The sequence below is a fragment of the Talpa europaea genome, assembly GCF_964194135.1.
Source record: "Talpa europaea genome assembly, chromosome: 12".
In the NCBI taxonomy this organism is placed as follows: Eukaryota; Metazoa; Chordata; class Mammalia; order Eulipotyphla; family Talpidae; genus Talpa; species Talpa europaea.
In genome coordinates this window covers 12997268-13020994 of record NC_140079.1, presented here as the reverse complement: position 1 = coordinate 13020994, position 23727 = coordinate 12997268, and the positions used below count along the sequence as shown (strand labels likewise).

The 23727-nt window shown below is 44.4% G+C and overlaps 1 protein-coding gene across 1 annotated transcript in view; it reads right to left on the bottom strand.

The window, feature by feature from the left end:
* POU2AF2 (POU class 2 homeobox associating factor 2) overlaps positions 1-5612 on the bottom strand; it is a gene marked incomplete at both ends in the record, with an annotated part of 30034 nt that extends 24422 nt beyond the window's left edge. The window contains 3 exons of the mRNA XM_084249813.1: positions 581-690; positions 3799-3934; positions 5439-5612. Coding sequence (XP_084105939.1) covers positions 581-690; positions 3799-3934; positions 5439-5612 — 420 coding nt within the window. The remainder of the gene's footprint in view (positions 1-580; positions 691-3798; positions 3935-5438) is intronic.
* Between the last annotated feature and the right edge of the window lie 18115 nt (positions 5613-23727).

Below are 23727 nucleotides of genomic sequence, written 5' to 3'. Positions count from 1 at the left end.
AGAATTAACTCTGGAGATGTGGGTGCAGCTACATAAACATTCTAGGCACAGAGTGTGAAGCTGTTTTTGATGCAGATGACAGATAGAGGCTTTACACTAAAGACATCTCTGGGGTTTTTGAATATGAAGTTGCATGTTACAGAGAGAACTTTGCCACCTTGTCTCAACCTGGTTTAGAATAATGTGTTTTTTTTAAATCGCATTTTTTTTAATTGAGGTAATGTTGGTATACAACACCAGATATGATTCAGAGATACAGGTTCATACCTCTTCAGAAGGAGGTCCACATTATTTTCACCAACTGTGACTTTGTTAATTCACGACCGGAGGGAATGAGAAAGTCAGGGTTCAGCCTCCATTCACAGGCAGCCAGACATCCCCAGAGCTTTTGGGGTGCTGGCTTGGAGTGTGCTGTGACGTTAATTTTATTGTGTGCTGTTAAATAAAGGAGGCTTTGCTATGGAGAATATCAACTCGAGTGGCTGGGAGATTGGTGCGTGGAGTAAGGGAGGGAGGGATAGCTAGCCTGAACAGGAGACAAACCCCCAGAGGCTTCAGAACGTATTAGATTGAGACTTACATTAAATCTCGAAGTACTTGTCTGCCTGGATCGTTTTTCTGCCAGTAGATCTTTGACTGTATGCTTCACTCTCACGCCCTGATACACTCGTTTGCTGTAGTCTCCTGGGACTTAAGCAAATGAAATAGTAACAATCAATTGTGGATGGAAGAATTCAGTTAACCTCCTAAGGGGCACATTCAAGGGCTGATAATTGCGATGCTATTTGCTCGTTAAAGTGATAGATTTCTTGAACTGGAAGTCACCTCAACAGAGATCATTTTGCCCCCTCCCCTGTTTCTTGAAAGAAAGTCATCCCCTCTCTGCTTAAGAGAAAGAAACACTGTTCCATCTTTTACCAGCAGCTCATCAAGTCTCCTATTTTTGTATTCTGATTTGCCCCAGGAAGATTTATAATTTGTGTTTTAATCTTGAGATCAGAGATCAGATGCACCTGCAATAATGCTTCTTACTACATGATGCAAACATGAGCTTTGCATGATTCAGGTTACAGAGTGACAGTGTCCCTGCCGCATCATCTCTGTGATGTAGATGAGCAGGTCAACTGGATGGCCTCAAGAAGAAAGATCCTTATTATCTGTCTTCTCTACTAAATTAACTATTTTTAATTTTTGAAACTAAGGTGATATAACATGAGAAATTGTCGCTTCGAAGTTAGGCCAAAGACAGGAAGGAATCATCCATTCCCCTAACAGATATTTATCGAGCCCATACTCTGTGCTTACCAAACACACTACAGTGCTTGGAAATTGACATGTATTATTTAATTTGCTCCAATTTACAGATGAAGACACTGAGGTTGGGGGCTAAGTTCTTTGCCAAGCTCTCATGACTGCTGGTCAGCAATAAAGTGGGGATCCAAGAAAAATATTTCCCTGAGGTTCTGAAATCTTCAGCTCTGCTTCTAGGGATAGTGAGTCGGGGGCTGCCCAGGAGAGCATTCGATGTGGACTATTACAGAACACATATAGGCACCGAATTAGTAGTTGAACTGGGGGAATTGTAAAGTATTTTCTAACTGAAATAATTGTTCTATAGTGGGTTGGATGGTTTTAGTTCTATTTTATTGAGGTGTTGCTGGCAATTTCAGCTGGCACAGAATTCAGCATCAGGGTGCGTGACTAAACATAATGAACACGAATGTATTAGGCATCTAACCAAAAATATCCTCTAATCTGACTGAATGTGTAGTCTAAGGCTGTAATTTGATTTATGAGCTAAATCTCCATGCAGAAAGAATGGAAGGGAGAAACCCCAACCAGAAGTAAGGCCAAGTGGGAAGTGGATGGAAGAGGCTGTTAGCTTGGGGCTCAGCTCTCACACCCCACATGGGTGTCACTGGGTTGGGAAATCAGCCTCTCAGCTCCATTTTCTTCATCTGTAAAATGGCTATAAGAACCTCTCCATAGCTGACTTCAGCGTTTTATTGAACATGCATGTGATGTGACCATGCTTTGGAAACTGCTAGATTTTACACAAAATGCCTCTACAAAATGGAGAACTAGGTTCCAAGAAAATATATTATTTAATTCAAATAAAGCCACATGCACCCTGATTTCCACAAAACAGAGTTATCTGTAGGGTGAGTTAGCTGTACTTTTGAGGGTTTTGGTTTATATATCCTTTAATTAAGGGGGTTTGAATTATTTCATTTAAATCAGCCTCAAATCCAAAGCTTAATAACCTTATGTTTGTTCCAAAGGAATCAAGTATTGCATCTAGAGTTGTGTACAATATCCCCTCCTACCCTCTCTCCCCCCCACCCCCCTTTTGGGAGAAGTTTAAGGCTACATTTACTTATCAATTATAATTATTGTCTCTGTGTCAGGCATTGTGTCAGGACTGGGATACAAAAGAACATGCTATCTGGTGGGAGGAGAGAAATACTTGAAATCATTATAATGCAAATGTGCTAAGTGCAACAATGGAAAATTGCCTGGGAGATTCAGAACACAGAAGATGCCAGTCCCTGGTGAAGGCAGGCAGGGAGTGAGGGAAAACAAGGGGATGCTGACCTTAGGTCAGAGTGTGTGGTGTTGGTAAACTGGCCCAGAACATTCCAGTCTGACAGACAGGCCTGGAGACAAGAACAGAATGAGGCATGTGAGAGAGGAAGTGACGGGGTGAGGCTGGGAAAGGAACCCAGTAGCTCAGTTATGAAGTTTCTTGTGTTTAAAGGAGTTTGGACTTTGTCCTGTGGGCAGTGACCCCCTGGAGGCTTTTAATCAAGGGAGCAGTGTGGCTGGATTTGCATTTTATTTAATTAAAAATATTTTTATTGTGGTAGTGGTAGCCTTGGTTTACATCATTGTTGGTATCTTGGAACTATGGGGCCCCCTCCTCAGGTGGTGGTAGACTTTTCTGGCAGCCGCAAGGAGGGTGAATTTAAACATCACAAAACCACAGGGAGACCAGTCAGGAGGATTCTGGAATAACTCAGTCAAGAGGCAGTGGGTCCGAGCAGTGGTAGACAGGAGAGAGAGCGCGGGGCAGACATCTCAGAGCCGCCATGTTGTTGATGGTGATGAGTCAGAGGATGAAATCTCAGGGGCAAGTGTGCAAAGAAAGGCAGAATCTGTAATAACACAGGGGGGATGACGTGTGCCTGGGGGAGACAAGCCAGGTGACCCCAGCACCTGTGAGGATCAGAATCTTGGGTTCCTCATGCTCTGGTTGGGAAACTCTGGACTAGACTAGGTGTTTAAAGATGGAAGCCTGGCGATCAGCCTCATCCGAAGGGCCTTCAGAGAAGAAGAGAAGCCTTTGAGGAAGAAAGTGGTTGGTGAAGAACTGGAAAAACCAGGGGAATAAGGAAGGTATCTAGAATTCAGGGGAAGGGAGCTCAATAAAGGAGGAAAAAGCAGGAATGTGGAATGGCCAACAGGGGTCCGGGAAGGTAAGGACAGCAGAGCATCCGTTGTCTTCAGTGTTGTCGTTTCCGTGCTTAGCAAGAGCAATTTGGGAAGAATGTGGGGGTGGCCAGAGGCCAGGTAATAATGTCCCAGGAGGAGGCAAAGACAGAGAGGGAGACCTCTTGAAGTTCGAATGACAAAGAGAAGTTAGCAAGGGGATGATACCTGGAAAGAGCGATAGTGTCAAGGAGAGCTTTGCTTGTGATTTGCTATCTATGTGTGCATTTCTGGGTTACAGAGATTTGAGGAGATTTGAACGGCACTCAAGGGACGGTGGGAGTAAACATGGAGAAAAAGAGACACTACGATGTGAGGACATCTTGAAGAGGAAGGAGAAACCGGGGTCAAGGGCATTCACTTGGCGCTCATCCTCGGTAGGGCAGAGGCGGGTGGCCGAGTGGTGTGGGCAGTGGCTGAGAGGCTGGAGTGCCCACCGAGCAGCCTGGAGGAGGAGAGAGACGCAGGGACTAAAGGTCAGACGCGAGCAAGGGTTCGAGTCAGACAGACAAGGGGAGCCCGTGCAGCAGTGATCCTCGAAGTGCGTCCCGGGCTGGCAGCAGCCGCGCTGGCTGGGACTTGCTAGGAGAGCAGGTCCTCTGTGCTCCTCCTGATGCACTGCGGGCGAGGGCCCCTCCGTACATGTGTTGACAGGCCCTCTTGGTCATTCTGATGTTCTCTGAGGTTTGAGAACCACAGATGTACGTAATAGTAAAGACTTCATGAAGTGGAGGGAAACACTAGGTCTCCTAGCTGAGCAGGAGGGGGAGAGTCGGGCTGATGGGTGGCGGCGTGGACCTCAGCTGGGGGAGTCAGGGGTAAAGGTGAAGGGTCCAGGCTGGATCCTTTGTGTGTTGCAGCCAGTCTTGGCCTTATTTATTTATTTATTTTTTCCAAAACGGCTTTTCATGGATGATTTTGATTTGATTTATCAAGATATGCTGGATGTTACACTAAAAAGCCTAGAGGAAGCGGCACCTATTCTAAGTAAGTTTGACAGATAACCACAAGGCGATTAGCAGGCAGAGAGAAAGTTTATGAGATGGCAAATAACCAGAGCAAAACTCGTGAAGTTGTTTCCGAAGCAGTCAGCGGTGCGCCAGGCAGTGCTGACTCCGTGCAGGGTCGCGGGCAGCGTGCCAGAGGGGGTGCAAAATAAATGAGCGCATAGAGCAGATGTCCTTCAGGAGACCTGCTTTAGCGAGAGAAATAAAACATTGAAAAAAAAGACATTCGTGTGTGGAAGAGGGGAGAGGAGAGAAGAGGACACTGCAGTGCTGGCGAAAGCTTTGTGGGCTGAGCTGAGGCTCGGATGTGGCCTGGAGGTTAGGCGGAGGGAGGGAGGCCTTGCAGACGCCAGGTGTGGCAGGAGCTCGGCAGGGGCATGAAGGAGCAAGGCATGTGTAGAGGGGTGAGGATTGGGGCAGGTGGGTTCATGGATTTAAATACCCTCTCAACGAGCATGAATTTCCAATGCCTGTTGTGAGCCCAGACCTGTAGGTGTTCACACTTGGACATTCTTCTTCACCTGGGGCCAGGTAGATGCTTTGACCATCGCATCTCCAGATCTGAACCCATTCTTCTCGCATATTCGCTTTACCTGCCATCTTCTCTGTCTCAGTTGTTGCCAGCTCCATCCTTCTAGTGGCTCACACTATAGGGTCAACCTCAGCTCCTCTCTTTCTCATACTGCACTACCAGCCTTCAGGAAGTCCTGATGGTGCTAACCTGCAAAATAACTCCACAACCTGCTGACTTTTCTGCTCCTCCACTGCTAACATCCAGGTTCAGTCCCCGGTCATCTCTTGCACATGACTACAGCAGCCCCTTAACCGGCTTCCTTGCTGCCCTGCTTCCCAGCCCTCACCCCTGCTCCCTGTTCTCAGCACAGCAGGCAAAGTGACCCTTTAAAAAAGAAAATCCATTCATGTCACTCCTCAAAAACACACCGTGATTTCTGTTTCACTCAGAGTAAAAGCCAAAGTCCCTCCTATGGCCCAACATGGCTTGGCTTTGATGCTCGAGAGTCTGATCTCATCCCTGACACTAGCCCCGTGCTCACTACTCTCCAGCCAGTTTCTGAGATGCTCCAGACACACCACTTCTGCCTGCAGACATCGCATCGCTATCCACTCTGTCTGGAATTTTCTCTCTCCTCCCCCACCACCATTATCCACATGCCCTTGTCTCTCAAGAGTTGGCTCAACTGTACTCTTTTTTTTTTTTAATTGTACACTTTATTTATTTTTTTTAAAAGATTTATTTATTTATTTATGCAAGCACTGGGTACAGTCAGAAGCACTGGAGGGTGAGAGAATTCACCAGAGCCAGAGCGGGGAGCAGAACAGGCAGACTGACGAAATACACTGCTGAGGGGAGCAGCGGGCGGCAGGAGAGGTCTGCGCGCCATGTGGGACCCTCCTCCAGCAGCCGGGGAGCAGCCGGGGATCGAACCAGCGCTGCAAAGGCTGTGGGCAGCTTCGCAGCCCAGCGCTCAACTGCTGCACCACCGGGGAGGCCCTCAACCGTACTCTTAACGAGAACATAGTTAAATTATGTTGCTTTTCCCCATAAAATATTCTGGATCCCCTTACACTATTTTACTATTTCTTTTTATGTAGCATTTGACACTTATAATGTCCTATATAACTTCCTCATGTATTAAGTGTATTGCTTAGGGGCTGTCTCCTCCTTATTTAAACATCAGTTCCACTGGTCTTGGCTTTCATTAAATTCTTGTTGGAAGCATCTTTTTTTGTTGTTGTTGAGAATGAAGGAAATGTTGACCATCTTGAAAGCCAGACTGTACAAATTTGTACTGTATGTTGCAGATGATGGAAAACACCAAACTTTCTGAACACAAGAGTATGACTTTGTCATATTTGGGGGAAGATTTGGAGTACCTCTTTGGAAGACGAATCTGAGGGTAGATCCTAGGAGAGGTTGAGGATGAGGAAGCAGATAGGCTGGAAAATGGTAAAACAGTAAGAGAATCACAAGAGATAGTGGAAGTGACCGGGAAGGGACCAGACTGAGGCAACTTTCAAAAGAAAACACGCGTGTGCTATTGTGCACACTATGCACACTCACAGACTGGAATGCATGGGACGAGAAATCAAGGAGACAAAGAAGAGAGCTGGTGGACTTCGAGCTTGGGTGGCATAATCAAAAATGGCCTGCAGATCCTTTTAGCTGGAACTTTGGAACTTTGACCAGGGTTAGAACGGTGCTTCTAAGCTTTGTCTTTAAATCTATGGTAGTTAAGATTATGAAAATAAAACTCCTCAAGGAAGAGTTTATAGTAAGAGAAGACTAGATATTTAATTCCTGTACCTCTGCTGCCCAGGGGAGCCGGCACGGACAGGGGGTGGGGTGCAAGGACAGGCCAGAGACGCAGGGCAGAGCAAATGGAGGGTGTCAAGTATCTGCACTAAGAAGACTGCAGTAAATCCTTGCGGAGTAGATGAAAAAACACAATAGAATCAACTATAAGGAAATAATATTTGTAGACTAAGTAAAATGACTCCTAGAGAGGCTGAGGGAAGTGAAGGTGGAGAAAGGTCTTAGGAAAAGGTAAAGACTGGGCGAGAAAGAGGTTTTCTCTGAGGCAGGAAGGAAATATACTCTCTGGGGCTTTCTCGAAGTGGGGCAAAGCCATGCTCTGAAGCAGTGGCACAAAAAGGCAAACACCTACACTTCGCACAGCACAACAAGAGGATTAAAACAAATTTTAACTCAGCCACAGAACCTAGTACAAATTCTTAAATCTATCACCTGGTTTACTCCTCCCGTTCCTGAGAATTCTGGTTTCTTAAGCTCCTGAGTTTCTGCCCTCTTTTTTGGAAAGGAGTGATATTTACTTTAAAAACCTTACAGGCATTCCTACTCCAGTGCATTGTGTCTATTTAAAGAGCCCACACCTGCAGAAACCAGGAATCACTTAAGCTTCTTTATTCAAATACTCTAGATACAAACTTGCATTCAGCTCAGTTGTTGAGAAAACAAAGACATGTTTCCGGAGAGAAAGCACAAGCAAATATCAATATGAATCAATTTAGCCTTTAGAATTTGGAAAAATCTTTTTTTGTGCTTAATATTGTGATTGTGTATATGTTACACATTGGCACAGACACTGCTGGTTCCTGTTGGCTTGATGGGCTGAGCCCACAGTCAGGTGAATGGTCCTGTGGTTCTGACGCTGTTGGTGAAGATTTGAACATTTTTTTCCACCATGTCCCATTTATACATGTGCCGAAATGGGATATTTAAAATGTAGGCAATTCCTAAAGTACTTTTAATTATGCAATAGCAAACACACTTATGGTGTCTGAAGCACCTACTGATTTTACAAGTTTTGATGCCATTCTCTGGAATACATCTTCTGCCTTTTAAATTCTCGAGAGTCTCTAAGCAGGTGCTCCTTACACCAGGTGAGGGAGTCAAGAAATAGTTCAAGGCAGACCAAAGAGTAGAACCAAACACCATCCACAGCTTTAGGGAAGAACAAATCCTAAACTGTGGTCCCGCAAATATGAAACAGGTGCATTTATGCTCAAGACAAAGACTTGGAGCCACAGGGCTTGGTGGGCAGCCTCTGCCTTGTTCCTTGTCTGCTGTGGGCCAAGTGTCCTGAGCGAGGCCTCCTGGCCAGGGGCAGTCCAGTGTGTGGGCACCTGTCAGGCTCAGGTGCCATCCTGGTGCTGTGGGGACCCCTTCCCCGCCCTGCTAACCCAGCACAGCCTGCCTTGCTGGGGAGCCGGGTGCCCTCTCCGGGGGAGGCAGAGGCCCACTGAGGAATCATAGTGCTAGTTCAGTCCCCATGAGCAGCTCAGCCTTTGAGTTCCGCTTGTATCTGCGGAGAGGGCACCCTACTGGTTTAACTCGGGCAAACCTCCCTGGGAACACCAGGTAAGGCAAGGTCATCAAAGAATCCTGAAATACCCCCATGGAATCTGGAAGTAAAGATGGAGACTTTTAAACTGTGTGAGTTTACCACGTTAGGATTTTATAGAAGTTTGGTTGGCTCCCATCTTAGGCATCTATAAGCCCCTCCTAGGAGCCACCCCTCTCTCCCACCTTCTAAGTCTCCAAACTGGATCCAAAAGGGAGGGACAGGGAGCCTCGGGGTGGGAACACAGCTGGGAGGGGGCCCGTTGGTCTAGGCCAAAGGACTGTGGGTGCTTTGGCGGTGGGCATGGTTGGGGGCATCCATCTGAGGGGGGTGAGCCTAGTCCCCTAAATCATACACAGCATCGTAAACCAATATGACATCAATAAGCAAAACCAAACCAAAAACGTAGCCCGTATGTCAACTGTTAGTTCCCTGCTTAGGACTCTCACTATCTCCTTAACTTTGGAGATGTGACTTCGAAGAGCCTGGAGCATTTAAAAAATATATATTACTTTTTCTTTCACGGTACTTTACATTCTTGAAATATTTCTTCTGTCATCATTTGTCAACATCTCAAAATGTGGACTTTTTAGTCTCCAATTTGTCCCTCAATGGGTGGGTTTTACTCTATGTTGATAATAACATCTGTGTCCGGGGGGGCTTAAACCAGCTGGGGGTGATCTGGGTGTTCTTTGAAATAGATATGAAAATAGATAGGAAATAACAGCTCAGGCTCTTATACACATGTGGAAAATTTTCACCTTTAGCCTAAAGTAAGATGTGTGAATAAAAGATATTTCAAGTTGTAGATAACTGTAGACTCTTCTGCTTTCTGTATAATTGAGCACTTACTGGAAATTATTATATTTAATGTGCACCGTCATTATGCTAGAAGAGTTCTTAATACGTAACTCCTCATTTAAAAAAATAATGTTAAATGGAGTTGATGTCTCAGAAGAAATGCCAACCTAGATTGTATGAGCAGTAAAAGTAAATTGAACCATTAGTAATTAAATATGACTAGAATCCTGAAAATGTTACCGAAAGTTGGAATTTGTTGGTCTCTGGTCTGTGTTTGACATTTTAAAATATTCTTGCCAGAGTTAGGGATTTTTTTTTTTCTTGTCTGCTTTATGTTATCTTTGTGACATCAAAAAATAAATATTTGGATTATTAAGGTTAAAAATATTTAATAATAGACATTGACTCACCACTTTCCATTCTGGATGGTTCTGGAGAATTTCCTTAATGGCAGGTAGGATGCCTGGAGGATGGCGTGTTCTGCTTGATAAGGGATCCTGGTCTCCTGTGAAGGTCAGCCTGATGCTGATGGAAAGGCTTCTCTGTACAAGGCTGTGATGCTGCTGAAATGCCTTGCTTTAGATTTGAGTAAATGCAAATTCTTTGGTGTCTGTTATTCTACAATTTGCATCCCTCATGTAGACTGTCTATGGAGGTAATTTTTCTTTCCCAAGAAGATTTTTATTCAGTAACAATGAGTTTCCTTTGGGAACATACTCTCTTAAAAGTTTATTATGGAAACAAGGAATCCATTATTTGTTTTCTGAATAGCAGTGGACTTTTCTATCCCTTTAATATCGGATTAGGTTTTGAAAAATCGCCCATACAGTGGTTCCCAGCAGGAAATACAGGTACTATGTCTGTAATACTTGGATTATGGGGGCATGATTTTTAAAAAGTGGGCATCTTTCAGCTAGAGATAGAATTCTAGGAAGATATTTTTATATTTAATTAGAGATAAAAAAGAATGTCACCTTAATACAGTTGGCTAACCATATTACCATACATAAAACGTAAAACATAACCCTCTAGCAGAGGTTCCTGAGCTTACCCTTACCAGTACATTGGAATCACCAGTGGAGCTGGCTGCAATTGTCTTTGCTCGGAGCCTGTCCCATTCTATTTCAGAACCATTTGGGGAGTAGGGGCCAGATAGCTATATTTTAAAACAAACTTTCTGATTGTCAAAAGGATTTTCTTTGTTGCATATTCAGCCTGTGAGCTCTTTTAGAGCGAATTTTAAGGTAAAATCAAATTTGAGGTCCTTTCTGGTATTTCCCGTGTTCATCCTTCTCTACAGATGCTGCTTAACCTACTGTTGGTTCTGTAGCCCAGCCCTGAGCAGAGTTCCTGCTTGTTCTAGGCAGGTGCAGCGCTGTTATTTGGGAACTTCAGATGAATCTCACCCCAAGGGCATGTGTCCTTACCTCATTTCAGACCAGAGAAATGTAGAGAGCTGTGGTTTTGAAGGTGCATTCTGCAGATCCCCAGAGGTCCCAGGGACTGGCTCAGGGGACTGGCAAAGTCCCAATTAATTTCATAATAAAATAACACGTGATTTGACTCTTATTTTCTCACTTTCATGAGTTTACAGAAGAACTTTCTACAAGTGATCTCAAATAGATTAAGTGAAAAAGCAGGTGTGACCATCTAGTCATTTTTTTTGGAAAGAATTCAGGAAGATTTGAAAAATTATAAAACTCTTACCCTTCTCAATATATCTATTTGGAAAACATAGCTTTTTAAAAAATTAAAAGTTTATTTAGGTTAACATCTAATGGTTGACTATATTAAATGAATAATGTTAAAAAATTCTTAGCTTAATTTCTAAGATATTAAAGATATGTGGTTATAGGTCATTTAAAAATAAGTTCTTTGGAATACTCATACTTTATAAGAGAATGAAGGGGCTCTGAGACCAAAAAGTTGGAGAGCTGATATGCTGGAAGAACACCTATAGTTTAAACAGGCTTTTGGAGTGTCTAATGCGTTCAAATTTGAGAACATTGTGTCTGTGCAATTCTAAGAAAAAAGCAAATAGGCAGTTTCTCAGTTTCTAGTTACCTATTCCCTTTATGCCTTCCAATGAGTACAAATCTTCAAATGAGAAAAAAGAGGGAGAACCTGCCCACTTTGGATTTATAGCCACCCCCCGCCCCCCACCATTTCTAGCTTTTTCTAAGCTGGGTGGCCCAAGGGCCCCCAGGTTCACCCTTGCTGGCTCTTCTGTCTGATAGCTCTCTACAGCCATACCTCGGGGATACAGGGGTTTGGTTCCAGACCCCCACAATGAAACAAATATCCAATAATATACGTTAGACCACTTTTTTTCTTTCCTAGAATATATAAAAGGAAGTTGACACTATACTACAGTCTGTTACATGTGCAATAGCATTCTGTCTAATAAAATGACATCTCTCTTTATTCAATGTGACAGAGACATGAAGGGAGCACTTGCTGTTGGAAATATGCTGCCAGTAGATGTCCCTGATGCAGAATTGCAAAAAATGCAATATTGCAACATGCAATCAAGCCAAATGCAGTAAAACCAGGCATATCTTTGTGAGAATGAAATATTAGATTATGAAGGGACTGTTTCTGTTTCTATAGTAAAGTCCCCAGGCTTGTAGATTCTTCTAAACCCTACTTTTAAAAGAGGCAGGGACACCTTAAACTTTTCGAGCAGCATGGAACCATTTAAAAACAGATTCCAAAGGGAACAATGGTATGGTGAAGTTAGCTTAGCATGCTTCATGACAACCTTGGTGATGTGCTATATACACATTGATTCTCAGCCATGAGTACCTGGAACTTATATAATATAATGCAATACCACTTCAATAAATACACAGGACACTCACACACTCATATTCAAAACATGTTGCTGGCAGAACAAAGTCCAGTCTACTCAGCACAGCATTCCACGCTCTCTCTGCCCTGGGCCTGTCCCACCTGTCTGCTCGTCCCCCAGCCCCCTCCAAACAGCCTCTCTCCAGGACACAGTGCTCACAGCTCACCTGCCTCAGGATCTACAATGTGTATGAAATATGATCTACCCTAGATTTCCTGAATTGGAATATCTGGTGATCAGACAAGATCATCTGCCTTTTTAAGCCTCGCCCCCACTCCGCCCCCATGTAATTCTTAGTAAATGCAGAAGCTGCTCCAGCTCTAATCCCTGACCCGCGGTGGCCGGGGTCCTCACGAGTGCTCCCTGCTCCACGGGCTGGCTTGTGTGTGCACCGAGGTGGATTCCACGCCCCCTTCCAAGGTGCTTCTTGCTGGATCTCTGTCATGGCCCTGATTTCATGCTGCTTTCCATTCTGGTCAGTGGTTTGCATATCCATCCCCCCATCCCAGACCAGATCACCTCTCTCTCCTCTTTTTCCCCATAGCACTGAACTGTACTTACGAAGCTGTGCATGTCTTTGGTTCCTGGTAGGTACCAGCCATGCTGAACCTCACCATGGCATCCACCAAAGTCAGTGGTTTCGGGGACAAGCAGCAATCTAGTAAAGATAAGCACAGTGGGGGGATTTTATCATTTTTCACGGCAAAGGCATATTATCACGAGGATAACCTTTCCTTTCCGCAAGCTGTACGTGACACGTACCTCTCCCTGTAGACTTGTCCTGTATCTGAAACTCAAAAAGTGATGATTTTCTAGAGAAAGTCTAACATAGAAATGTCCAGTACCCTGCAGAAGAAGCATTGTGGATATTACATATCATTGGGAGAGCTGAAATTCATTGAAGCTGAGAAATTGATTTGTGATAAGTGCTTATGCTTTAGAACACTCTCCAGTTCCCTGGCTACTTTTTCATAGAGCCCTGGAGCTGTTTATACAGAATTAAATATATTAAAGAAAACCCTAGAAAGCTTTGTTCTTATCCCAAGGAAACAAATCTGTAGATTGCATAGATGGTTGCTGCTGGAAAGACATGGATTGGTGACCAGGTTTGGTCTGTGTTGGTTTCAGTTGCTGGTGGTTCAGAAGCAGTGACTGCACAGTTGGGCAGTAAGTAAGGTCTGAGGAGGGTCTGAAGCAGCCTGTCAGCAGGAGGGGAGAGCCGGGAGTAGCTTAGGTTAAATAAACACAAATGCATGGCGTGTAGGCACCATTGCTATCTGTGTCCTTTATCTCATAGTGGGAACACCCTTCAGATATTTTGCCCACTGCGTTTCTGTATATGCTTCCTCATTCATTCCAGGGCTGGGCACCTGCTGTGTGGGCTTGTAGTTCCTGGCAACTTGGCAGGGGCTTCATTGGCAAATGTGCTGTAAGGCTGACCCCATGGAGGTGAGGGTGTGCAGGCCAGGTGTGCCAAGATGGAACCACGGCACACTTGCTGTTTCCCCACCTGCTTTTGTTCCAGGCTTCCTTTAGGAAGGGTTGGAGGGAGCAGATCAGGCAGGGGTTTGGGCCAATGGCATCCTCTTGTTGCACTCTGACTGCTGAGTACAAGAGAGGACTCTAAGAGGCAGAGAAGTATGCTAGTAACACACGAGAAGCCTCTTAAATAGAAAGAAGAACAGTCTTTATGACATCAAAAGAAATAGAGATTTGGTCTTTGCCTTCAGTTCTTAACAGAGCTCCTGAGTCCCTTGTAAATTGCTGGATGATAGAAGTATCTTTTCTTCTCATGAGTCTCTTGCTGGACTCTTGGTGGCTTCAGGATGGGACTGGTTACCAGAAGACCAACCCCTGATTAGAAGCCTGGAACTTTCAGCCTTACCCCCCACTGTCCAGGGAGGGGTGAGGGACTGGAGATTGAGTTAATGATTGAAGCCTCCCTGAACATCTCTAAATGATGGGGTCTGGAGAGCTAAGGGGTGGTGACAATATGGAGATGCTGCAGGAGGGCACATAACCCTTCCCTGTCCATCTCTCCACTTGGCAGTCCTTGAGTTGCATCCTTTATAAGTTGATTAACTGTGACTAAGCAGTTTTTCTGCTGCAGTTCTAGTAAATTATTGAACCCAAAGAGGGCATTTCTGGAACCCCTGATCTATAGCCAGGTGGTAAGAAGTACAGGTGACTTGTGAAGGGCACTTGAGTGGATATTTAGTGTAAGAAATGAGTTAATTCAGGATTTCAGGTGAGTGTATCTGCGGGGAGTTTAAGTACAGCTCAGTGCATGAAAATCCACACATTTGGCATCAGCAATGGTGTGATAAAGAAGAAATAGGATTTTTCAGATATGAACAAGCCCAGTGGAACTGTCACATGCAGCCAGAGGTCACTTTCCTCCCTGCAGCTGGATAGTTGTGAAGATTGGGATGACTCAACTTCCCCATCCCCCTTGGGAGGGCTGTGTCTCCTGTGGCACAAACTCGAATTGCTGAGTCTGTTCCATCAGCTTCTTGCTCCTTAGGGGAATACAGGTTTCCTGATGAAAACTGAGCCTCCAGAGTTTGCTCTGTGAGTGTGATCATGGTGTGAGAACAGAGTCAGCGAGTGACCCAAAGTACCAGACATGGCCACTGTGAGTCAAAGGAACTGTCATTTAGAGAGACCTGCCTGGGATTTGCAGTGAGTGACCTGATCCCTTAGTATCTGTCCTTCTCCATGTGACCAGTTCATGGCCACAGACTTTCCCTTGAACCTGAAAACAGTTGTCTTGCAAATATTCCACATTTGGGCATATGGGAGCTCTGGTGGGGCTGTTTGCTATGGAAGGAGCAAAATATGGATGGTAGGCTGTTTGCTATGGAAGGAGCCCTGAAGAGCAGGCTGCTTACCCTGGGAGAAAGCACAATCTTAGACCCTCTGAAGCTGCTTCACCATACTTAGTTACCACCTGTGGAAAATGATTTAATGGATCCAGGTGTTTCATTTGGTAAAACAGGTACACTGGAATTACATCCATGGGAGTCTTGAAGTCTGGCCTTAGTGGGACTACTTATTGGCAGGACATGCTTCAAGGGGATTGACCAAGAACCATGGGAAGGGATGAATGAGCAGGCCTAAGGAAGACTGGGGATGCAGCTATTTTTATTTGGCATTAAATTTTTTTAATTGAGATGATATTGGTTTACAATACTGTATGATTTGGAGGTTCATACCTGTTCAAATGTATGTTACCATACCACATCCACCACTAAAACAACTGCAATCCTCTACTTTAGTCCTTTGGACCTCCTGTCAATGTTGCTTCCACTTCCTCACCTGCCCCCTCTGGTAGCTCAAAGCAGTCCTGTCAAAAATGAATGGAGGTATCATGCACCCAGACTTCAAACTATACTTCAAAGCTACAGTAATCAAAACCATTATGGTATTGGAATAAAAGTAGACATATGGACCAATGGAATAGAATTGAGAGCCCAGAAATAAGCTCACAATTATATGGACAATTAATTTATAATAAAGGAGCCAAGAGTATATAATGGTGAAAAAAGTCTCTGCAACAAATGGTGTTAGGAAAACAGGACAGCCATAATCAAGAGAATGGATCTAGACCACTAACTCACACCATCCATGAAAATTCACTCAAAATGGTTTTGAGTTTTGAATGTAAGCTCTGCAACCATGAAATACCCAGAGGAAAACAGGCAAAACACTGTATGACAGTGGCTTCAGAGATGTCTTTGGAAACTTGTCTCTCTAAGCACAGGAAACAAAAGCAAAAATAAGCAAATGGCTCTACATCAAACCGAAAAGCTTCTGCACAGCAAATGAAATTGTCATGAAAACCAAAAGACACCCTACCTAATGGGAGAAGATATTTGCACATCCATAATCTGACAAGGGGCTAATATCCCAGATTGACAAAGAAATCATACAATTCAATAAGAGGAAACCAAATAGACCAATAAAAAAAAATGAACAGAAAAGCTAAATGCCCATTTTTCTAAAGAAGACATACTGATGGCGAACAGGCATGTGAAGAAATGCTTATCATCATGCAGCATAGGGAAATGCAAATCCAAACCACAAGGAGTGCAATTATTAATTTTTTATGTCTGGGGCCACAGCATTCTGTGACCCATGCTCCCCCAGGGAGCAAGCAACAACTTTCCTCCAAGTAGCTCTGGGGCAGGGGAGGCAGTGGGTTTATCTGCCAAGCAGCACATCCGGCCTGAAGAGGGTCTTGGGCCCTGCGGAACCAAGCCAGTTCCTTGAGTCCGTTCCCAGAATCCATTAGCAGCCAGGGGATTTTAAGGTCCTGGGGCAAAGCTGAGGAGGTAGTATGGAGGTGCAGAGGGGAGCACCTGCTCGCTCACTGCACCCCAACTCACACCTCTTTTTTTTTGGTGACAGTGCCCATCTCTGAGTCCTGTAACTATGGTGTGGTGAGGGGAATAAGTAGTAATGGAAGGTACAAAGATTAACCCTGTCCCCCGTGTGATCCTTTTAGTAACGATGGTAGGATTTCAGAATCACAAGTTTCCCATATATTCAGGATCCTGAATGTGACAGTTGAGATAGAGATCTTGATTGTAGAAATCAAGGAGCTGATTCGGTAGATTTTATTTAAAGAGGGTTTTTTAAAAAAGATTGATTTATTTATGCATATAAGAACTGGGGTGCAGGCCAGAGGTGTGGGGGGTGAGAGGATTCACCAGAGACAGAGTGGGGAGCAGTACAGGCAGACTGACTGAAATATACTGCTGAGGGGAGCAGCGGGCGAGTCAGGAGAGGTCTGCTGTGCCATGTGGGTAGCTCCCTGGCTGGGGATAGAACTCATGCTGCAGTGGCTGCAGATTGCTTCATAGTGCTGTCTTAACCCCTTGCACCACCAGGGAGGCCCCTAGATAGGGATTTCATTTCATATTTAGTGTCAAGAAGTAGGTAAGTGCTTTCTGGTGTGAACTGAACCAGAACCTGGTCCTGAGTGCACTACAGGAGGCGAGTAGGGGTATCAATAACCTGCTCTAAGAATCAGCTTCTTCTCAGATCCAGCCTGATCTGTGATGACGAGGTCTTTGCAATTATCTGGACGAAGTATCGCTGAAGCTCAGGTACCTCTGATTAGAAGACACCACAATTTTGTGTATCAAGGGGAAAGAAAGCAAAAGCTGGCATTGAAATGGTGACATCGTGCCTAACAATAGGCCTGAGGTGCCAATTGGTCACACAGCATCTTACTTTGAAATTCCTTTTGTAAATGTCGAGGGGCGTGACCGTTTTTTCGAGCTGTTAGTTGCATTGTTTGGCATTTAAAAATATTTGTCAAGAAGTAAAAATATGCTTAATTGCATATTTCCACCAAAACAAAACAAAACTATCTCGATGGAATTTATTTAAGTATCTACTCAAGTCCCAGGACACTGAGTTTTTGCTTTTGTAAGAAAACATGGGGTTGTGATCATTTCTCTAAAAATGAGTATTTATTTGACTAACATCAAAGTTTAGTTCCACGGCTGTTTCTTGCTTCTCAGTGACATGACATTAACTTATGTGTGTGTCTGCGTGTCCTCTGTATGGAGGCATTTCGAATGAGGTTTAAGTCCAATACATGTGGTACTAACAAGGTGCATAGCCAGGGTCACCCTCTGTCCACATTTGCCCGGGACAGTCCCATTGATTCTTTCACGGCATCCTTGTCCCCTTTCGCTCTCAAAAGATTCTGGGTTTGGAGGATCAAGTTCAAGTTCTGTGGTCACCTTAAACACCTTAAACACCAAGGCCTCCCATGGTGGTGCAGCGGTTGAGCGCTGGGTTGCGAGGCGGCCCGCAGCCTCTGCAGCGCCGGTTCGATCCCCGGCCACCGGCGAGGGTCCCACAAAAAACAAAACAAAACAAGCAAACAAAAAAACACCTTAAACACCTAATTGAGGCAGCAGCAGGGACGGCTGTCATCCAGTCACAGTGACGTGGGTGGGGGCCACTAGCCACAGCCTGCTGGGTGGGTTGCGTCGTGAGATGTCAATTTCAGAGATGTGGAAAGTTGAAAACATGCAGCTCAGAGTCCGCCTAAGGATGGACCCTTGGAGCGATGTGTCTGAGTGTTCTTTCTCCATCTTGCCTTCTCCTCTAGTGAGGAACATAGATTAATTCTCATTCTCAAAGGGATCACCTATGGGGAGTGAGGAAACCACAACATTCACTCTATAATGGGGCCAAGGGCTTAGTGGGGAAGACAAAGAAGTGAATGATGTGTGGTAAGTGCTCTTTGGAGATTATTATCCCTGGCCTCCAAGTGTTCATAGCACGGGGCTGTGTTTCTCACTCATTTGACAGTTCTGGTGGCTCTTTGATAAACGTTCAACATTTTCTCTGAAAGATTTTAATTTTCTCCGAAAGATTTAGAAGGTGGCACCTTCCTTCTCATTTTTTTCTTGCCCCTTTCTCTATCCCCTTCCCCTCTGCCTCCTCCACTTTCTTCTTAGCAGAAAAAAATCCTGCTTATATTAAGATTATACTAATAGGAACATAGGTGTCCAATATTGGTGCAAAATGTCAGTGAGAGGTTGTCCAAAAAGCATCTTAGAGATGAAGGCATCTAAGCTGGGTCTTGAGAGTGCATGTGCTGGTATAAAATTAAAAATCTCCCACCTGCCCATCCCTCATGGATAATCATCATTATTAATTTCTTGTGTGTCTTCACAGGGGCTCTTTCTGCTAGTAAATACAAATATAAATTATTATCTGGTTTCCAGCTTCTACAAAAAATATTAGCAAATGATACACACTGTTCTTCACCCTTCCATTTTTTTGTTCCAAATGGAATGATCTTGGTGATTTTTCTCCCCTGCCTAATAATATTCTTTTATATGATACAGCATGATGAATCCAGTCATTTGAGTCATCCCAATCTTCCTCTAAAAACATCGCTGCAGGCACAGTCTTAGACATGGTCATTTTGTCTATACACAAGTATATCTTGAAGTGGAATCACTGGGTTGCAGGTGATGTGCATTTTAAACCTTGATAGTTATTGTTACCCAGATGAGGAGCACACTGAGTCCCTGCACCAATTTCCCTCTCATTAGAAAGGAGATGCCTGATACTAACCTTGCTGGTAGGGCATATGGTAGGTAGAAAAATGAGCCCCTCTAGGTCCAAGTCCTAGAAGCTGGGACTATGTTAGCGAATCAGCCGACCTCAAGATGGACAGAATTTTTCTGGCTCTGTAGGTAGGCCCAGGGTTACCACAGGGGTCCTAAAACATAGCAGTAGTCACATCTGGAGTACTACTGGAGGCAGGTGCAGAGAGGTGCACATCATAGTGCTGACTTTGCAGATGAAAGATGAGGGCCACCAGCATGGAAGCTTGGGGTGTCTAGAAGCTGGGGAGAGCTGGAGAGCGTTCTCCTAGAGGGCCCAGGAAGGAGCGGTGCGGGTGCCCTGCCTTTCCCTGGTTTTAGCTCAATGAGACTGGTGTTGAACTCTGACCTGTAAAACTATCAAGTAAGTAATTTGTGTTTAAGACACAGCATCCTTTGTGATAGTAGCATTAGAAAACGAATAACTGTGCTATAAAATTTATAGGCCTTTGCTAATCTACAGTGATAAATGTTATCAGTGTCGTTTTCATTTGCCTTTTCTTATGAGTCAGATTGAACATCTTTTTATACATTTATTTTCTTTTTGGTGGCCTATCTACTTTTTTATCGGATGGGATGATTTTCATCTACTAAATTCTAAGAGTATTTCATAAAGGAAGGATATCATCTCTCACTGTGTTGTGCTCCCTGTTTGTCCACTATGTTTTCGTTTTGTTATGGCTTTGCTTTTTGTAGATTTTATTTTTTGCACCATTTTAATTTTATTTGGCAAAAATGTGTCAATCTTTTCTCTCTGTGGCTTCTAGCTTTTGAGTAAGAGTAAGAAGGCCTTTTCTACACCAGGTTTAATAAAGGGGTTATCCAGTGTTTTCTTTTAGTACTTTTATTATTTGATTTTTTTTTCAAATATTAAACTATTGGATCCAAGTGAAATCCAGGTGGCAAAAGATTTTTGAATAATTACTATTTTGAACTGATTTGAAACACTGCTTTAATCATAATGTAATTTATCATATATATTCCAGCATATTTCTTGACATTTCTATTCTGTCCCATTAGTCTATTTATGAACCAAATGAACACCATTTGAATTCTTGAGACTTTATGTTTTAATATCTTATAAAGGAGTTGTTACTTGCTCCTCTTTCCCCAGGGTTTTACTAGCTATTCTAATGTGTTTATTTTTTCCATTTGAAATTTAAAATTAGCTTGGCTAATTAAAAAAAGGGAATAAAGGGGAAATAAAAGAGAAAATGGGAAAAAGAAGTAAAGGAAAAAATCTTGGTATATTATTGGGATCATGTTACATCTAGAATCAATGCTTTTTTATTTGTTGTCTTTCTGTTGCATTTAAATTGTATTTATATAAAAAATTTGCCCATTTCTGCTAAGTTTATTTCAGTTACTTTATTTTGTTGATATTAAAAATGGAGTTTCCACTTTAATGCATTATAAAGTTTGTGTATAAGAAAGCTATTGATGTCTACATATTAATTTGACACTCTGTTACTAAATTTCTTGTTTTGGGTAGTTTTTTAGTTTTTTATTGTGTTTTTAAAAAATACAATCATATTGTGTAGGGAGTTTCGGGTAAATTATCCTTCTAATCTAAAGTTCACATTTAGGGCCTCCCCGGTGGCGCAGCAGTTGAGTGCTGGGTTGCAAAGCTGCCTACAGCCTCTGCAGCGCCGGTTCGATCCCCGGCTGCTCCCCGGCCACCAGAGGAGGGTCCCACATGGCGCGCAGACCTCTCCTGCCGCCCGCTGCTCCCCTCAGCAGTGTGCTTCGGTCCTTCTGCCTGCTCTGCTCCCCGCTCTGGCTCTGGTGAATTCTCTCACCCTCCCGCGCTTCTGACTGTACACAGTACTTGTATAAATAAATAAATAAAATAAAATAAATCTTAAAAAAAAAAAGTTAGTGATTTATAAAAAAAAAAAAATAAAGTTCACATTTATTTGTGTGGAATTGAGCAAAGCAGAACTGTTATGATTCTTTTAACATGAAAGGTAGTGTCTTTTTATGTATAGTGGCATTTTTGTTCTTCTCTTAACTAGGTTATTATTTAAAGATGCACCTTTTGCATTTATCCTATTTTCTAACACATTACTTTCTGTTTTGTCAATTCATATATTCCTACTGTCCTTTGGTTTATTTCTTTCCTAATTTTCTGTATGTTTTTTTTCCCAAATCACTGATAAATATATTTGCTTTTACTCAAATGCTAAAGTTATGACTTACACACTAATTAGTAACACCAGTACAAATTAGCAAAATCCTGGAGTTCTTGTTTTTGACATAGCTGGCTCTTGCTGAGAATCCTTTATTTCCTCTCCCAGGATGCTGAAAACACTTCTGACTTTTCAGCTTTTCACCTAAGTCCCACTTATACAATTAATGTGTAAGTGTATTTTAAAGTCCTGCCAGCCTTTTCGTTTAAGCCCACTTCTTTGGCCATCTTAATGTCCTCTGCTCATTCTGAGTCTCTTTCCCTCTGGACCACTTTAACTCCATATCCTAGGCTAGAAATAACTTTATCTTCTCAGCTGCGAAATTACATTTTGAGCTATCTTGGGAAGCCTCCATCGGGTGCTGCTAGGAATTGAAGCTTAATATCTGAAACTGAACCTTCAACCTTCCAGCCTCCCAGAATTCCTGCTCACACACTGACTTCCCAGCTCAGCAACCCCCCATTTTTGGGAGCTAAACCTTGAAAACCATAGTGTGTTTTATTTTTCCCTGGTACCTCGTCAGTCGGCCACTTGTCACATCTTGTAAGTCCAGCCCTGGTCCTGGCTCCTGCTTTGCACCTACAAGCTGATTCCAGCCAGTGTTGTCTCCGCTCAATTTCCTGCCTCCGCATCTGTCCCAACCGACTTCAGGGCCCTGACCATTAACTGTCCACCTCGACATCCCAAAGGATGCACACCCGGGAAGGGCTGGCTCCGCTCCTGTTGCTCTACAAGGAGGCTCGGGCCTCCCCTTGGAGCCTTATTCTTGGGATTTCCCCACCTTCCCAGGTGTTTAGAGATGGGGTGTGGGGAGCCTACCCAGCTCCTGGCTTCCCCGGGCGGGGCCCACAGTACACACTTGTTACCGACCCCTGAACTGACTTCACTAGTTGACAGCCTCATCCACACCTGACACCAGGGCGTGACCATTGCTCGGACTTCTAGAAGCTGCACTCACATCTTAGCCCCTCAGACTGTTCCCCCTCACTGCCTCCTTTCCTGTAACTTTCCACCTTCAGGTGCCTCACCTAGCCCCGACTTCTGCGGGGGGGCTGGCCTGATCCACCTGCCCCTCTCCCTAGAAGTGAGGCTTCAGGCTCAGGCTCAGGCTTCCCTTGGTGGATCTTGCTTGGTCTGGTCCCCTCGGGGGGCTCTGTAGCATGTGCTGAGAGCAGGACGAAGGAGAGAGAGAGCCTCTAGCAGCCGCGGGATCTGCAAAGCAAGGAGCCTGCGTGGTGTGCGCTGCGGTCCTTCACTGAGAAGCTGGAATCTTCTCTTCCTCATTGCTTTCTTCCCCCTCTTTTTCTGCCCCTTCATCACCACCAGCCTCTCTGTGGCATTTGCCCGCAGAGGTTGAATAAGGGCCACAGGTCTCCAGAGCGGTTCTCAGCCCTGGGAAGGATCTTAGAAGACACGTAATTTCAGTCTGCGGGGCCTGTTTCCTTGTCCCTGATGCTTCGGGACTGTTCTCAGTTTGAGCCACCAGGTGGAGCTTCAACCCTACTAGTGGCTCATCAAGGGCGTGCTGGGGTGGCGGGTTTGAGGAAGGATTTTTTGGGAACTGCAGTGGCATGGAGGCTGGGGGAGCGTCGTCTTTCTTCCATGCAAACCTTGGACGTCAGCCTAAATGTTCTTCCCATGACTGCCTGTGCAGAAGGCATTCATGCTCACCCCCCTGCCCTTGCTGCTGCTGGTCAGTATCAGCACTTAGAAGGGGAGAGCCTACTTTTGAGGTGGTTCTGGGTGGCAGCCTCTCTCCCTCCGCTTCCTCTCTGTCTCATTCACAAGGGGCAGTAGAGGCACACAAGTGAAAACACAGGCTCTAGATTACTGGGTTCCATTTGGATCGTGGCTCAATTTACAAGCTGTACAGATGTGAGCAAGTCACTGAGATGCCCTGTGCCTCAGTTTCCTCATCTGTATCTGGGAATAATGCAAGGAAGCTGCTTCAGGGCTGCAGTACAGCCATTGTTTATTAGCACTGTCCAGGTTAGCTACTGGGGCGAAACAAATCGACTTCAGCCCTTGGTAGCATCGCCGTGGTCCCAGTGAGAGAATATTGGTCCACGCCTTTTCTGCAGGAAGGAAACTTGGTATGCACCTGCTCCAGGATTGGAGAGCTTTGTGCCTTACCACAAAGCTGGTTCAAGATCTGCTCTGGAACTCCTGCCAGTTGGCCTAACCTTGGGGCAGGACCTCAGACCACCCAGGTCTCCCAGCTCCAGGCTGCCAGCCCTCCCTCCCCCACCAGCCTGTTCAGTAGATCGACACTGTCCTGAACTTGGCATTTTTTTTTTCCTTTTCACTTCTGTTTTTTCCTTTTCACGTCTGTTAGAGAGAAGCCATTGCAGTCAGTTTGGTTGAAAT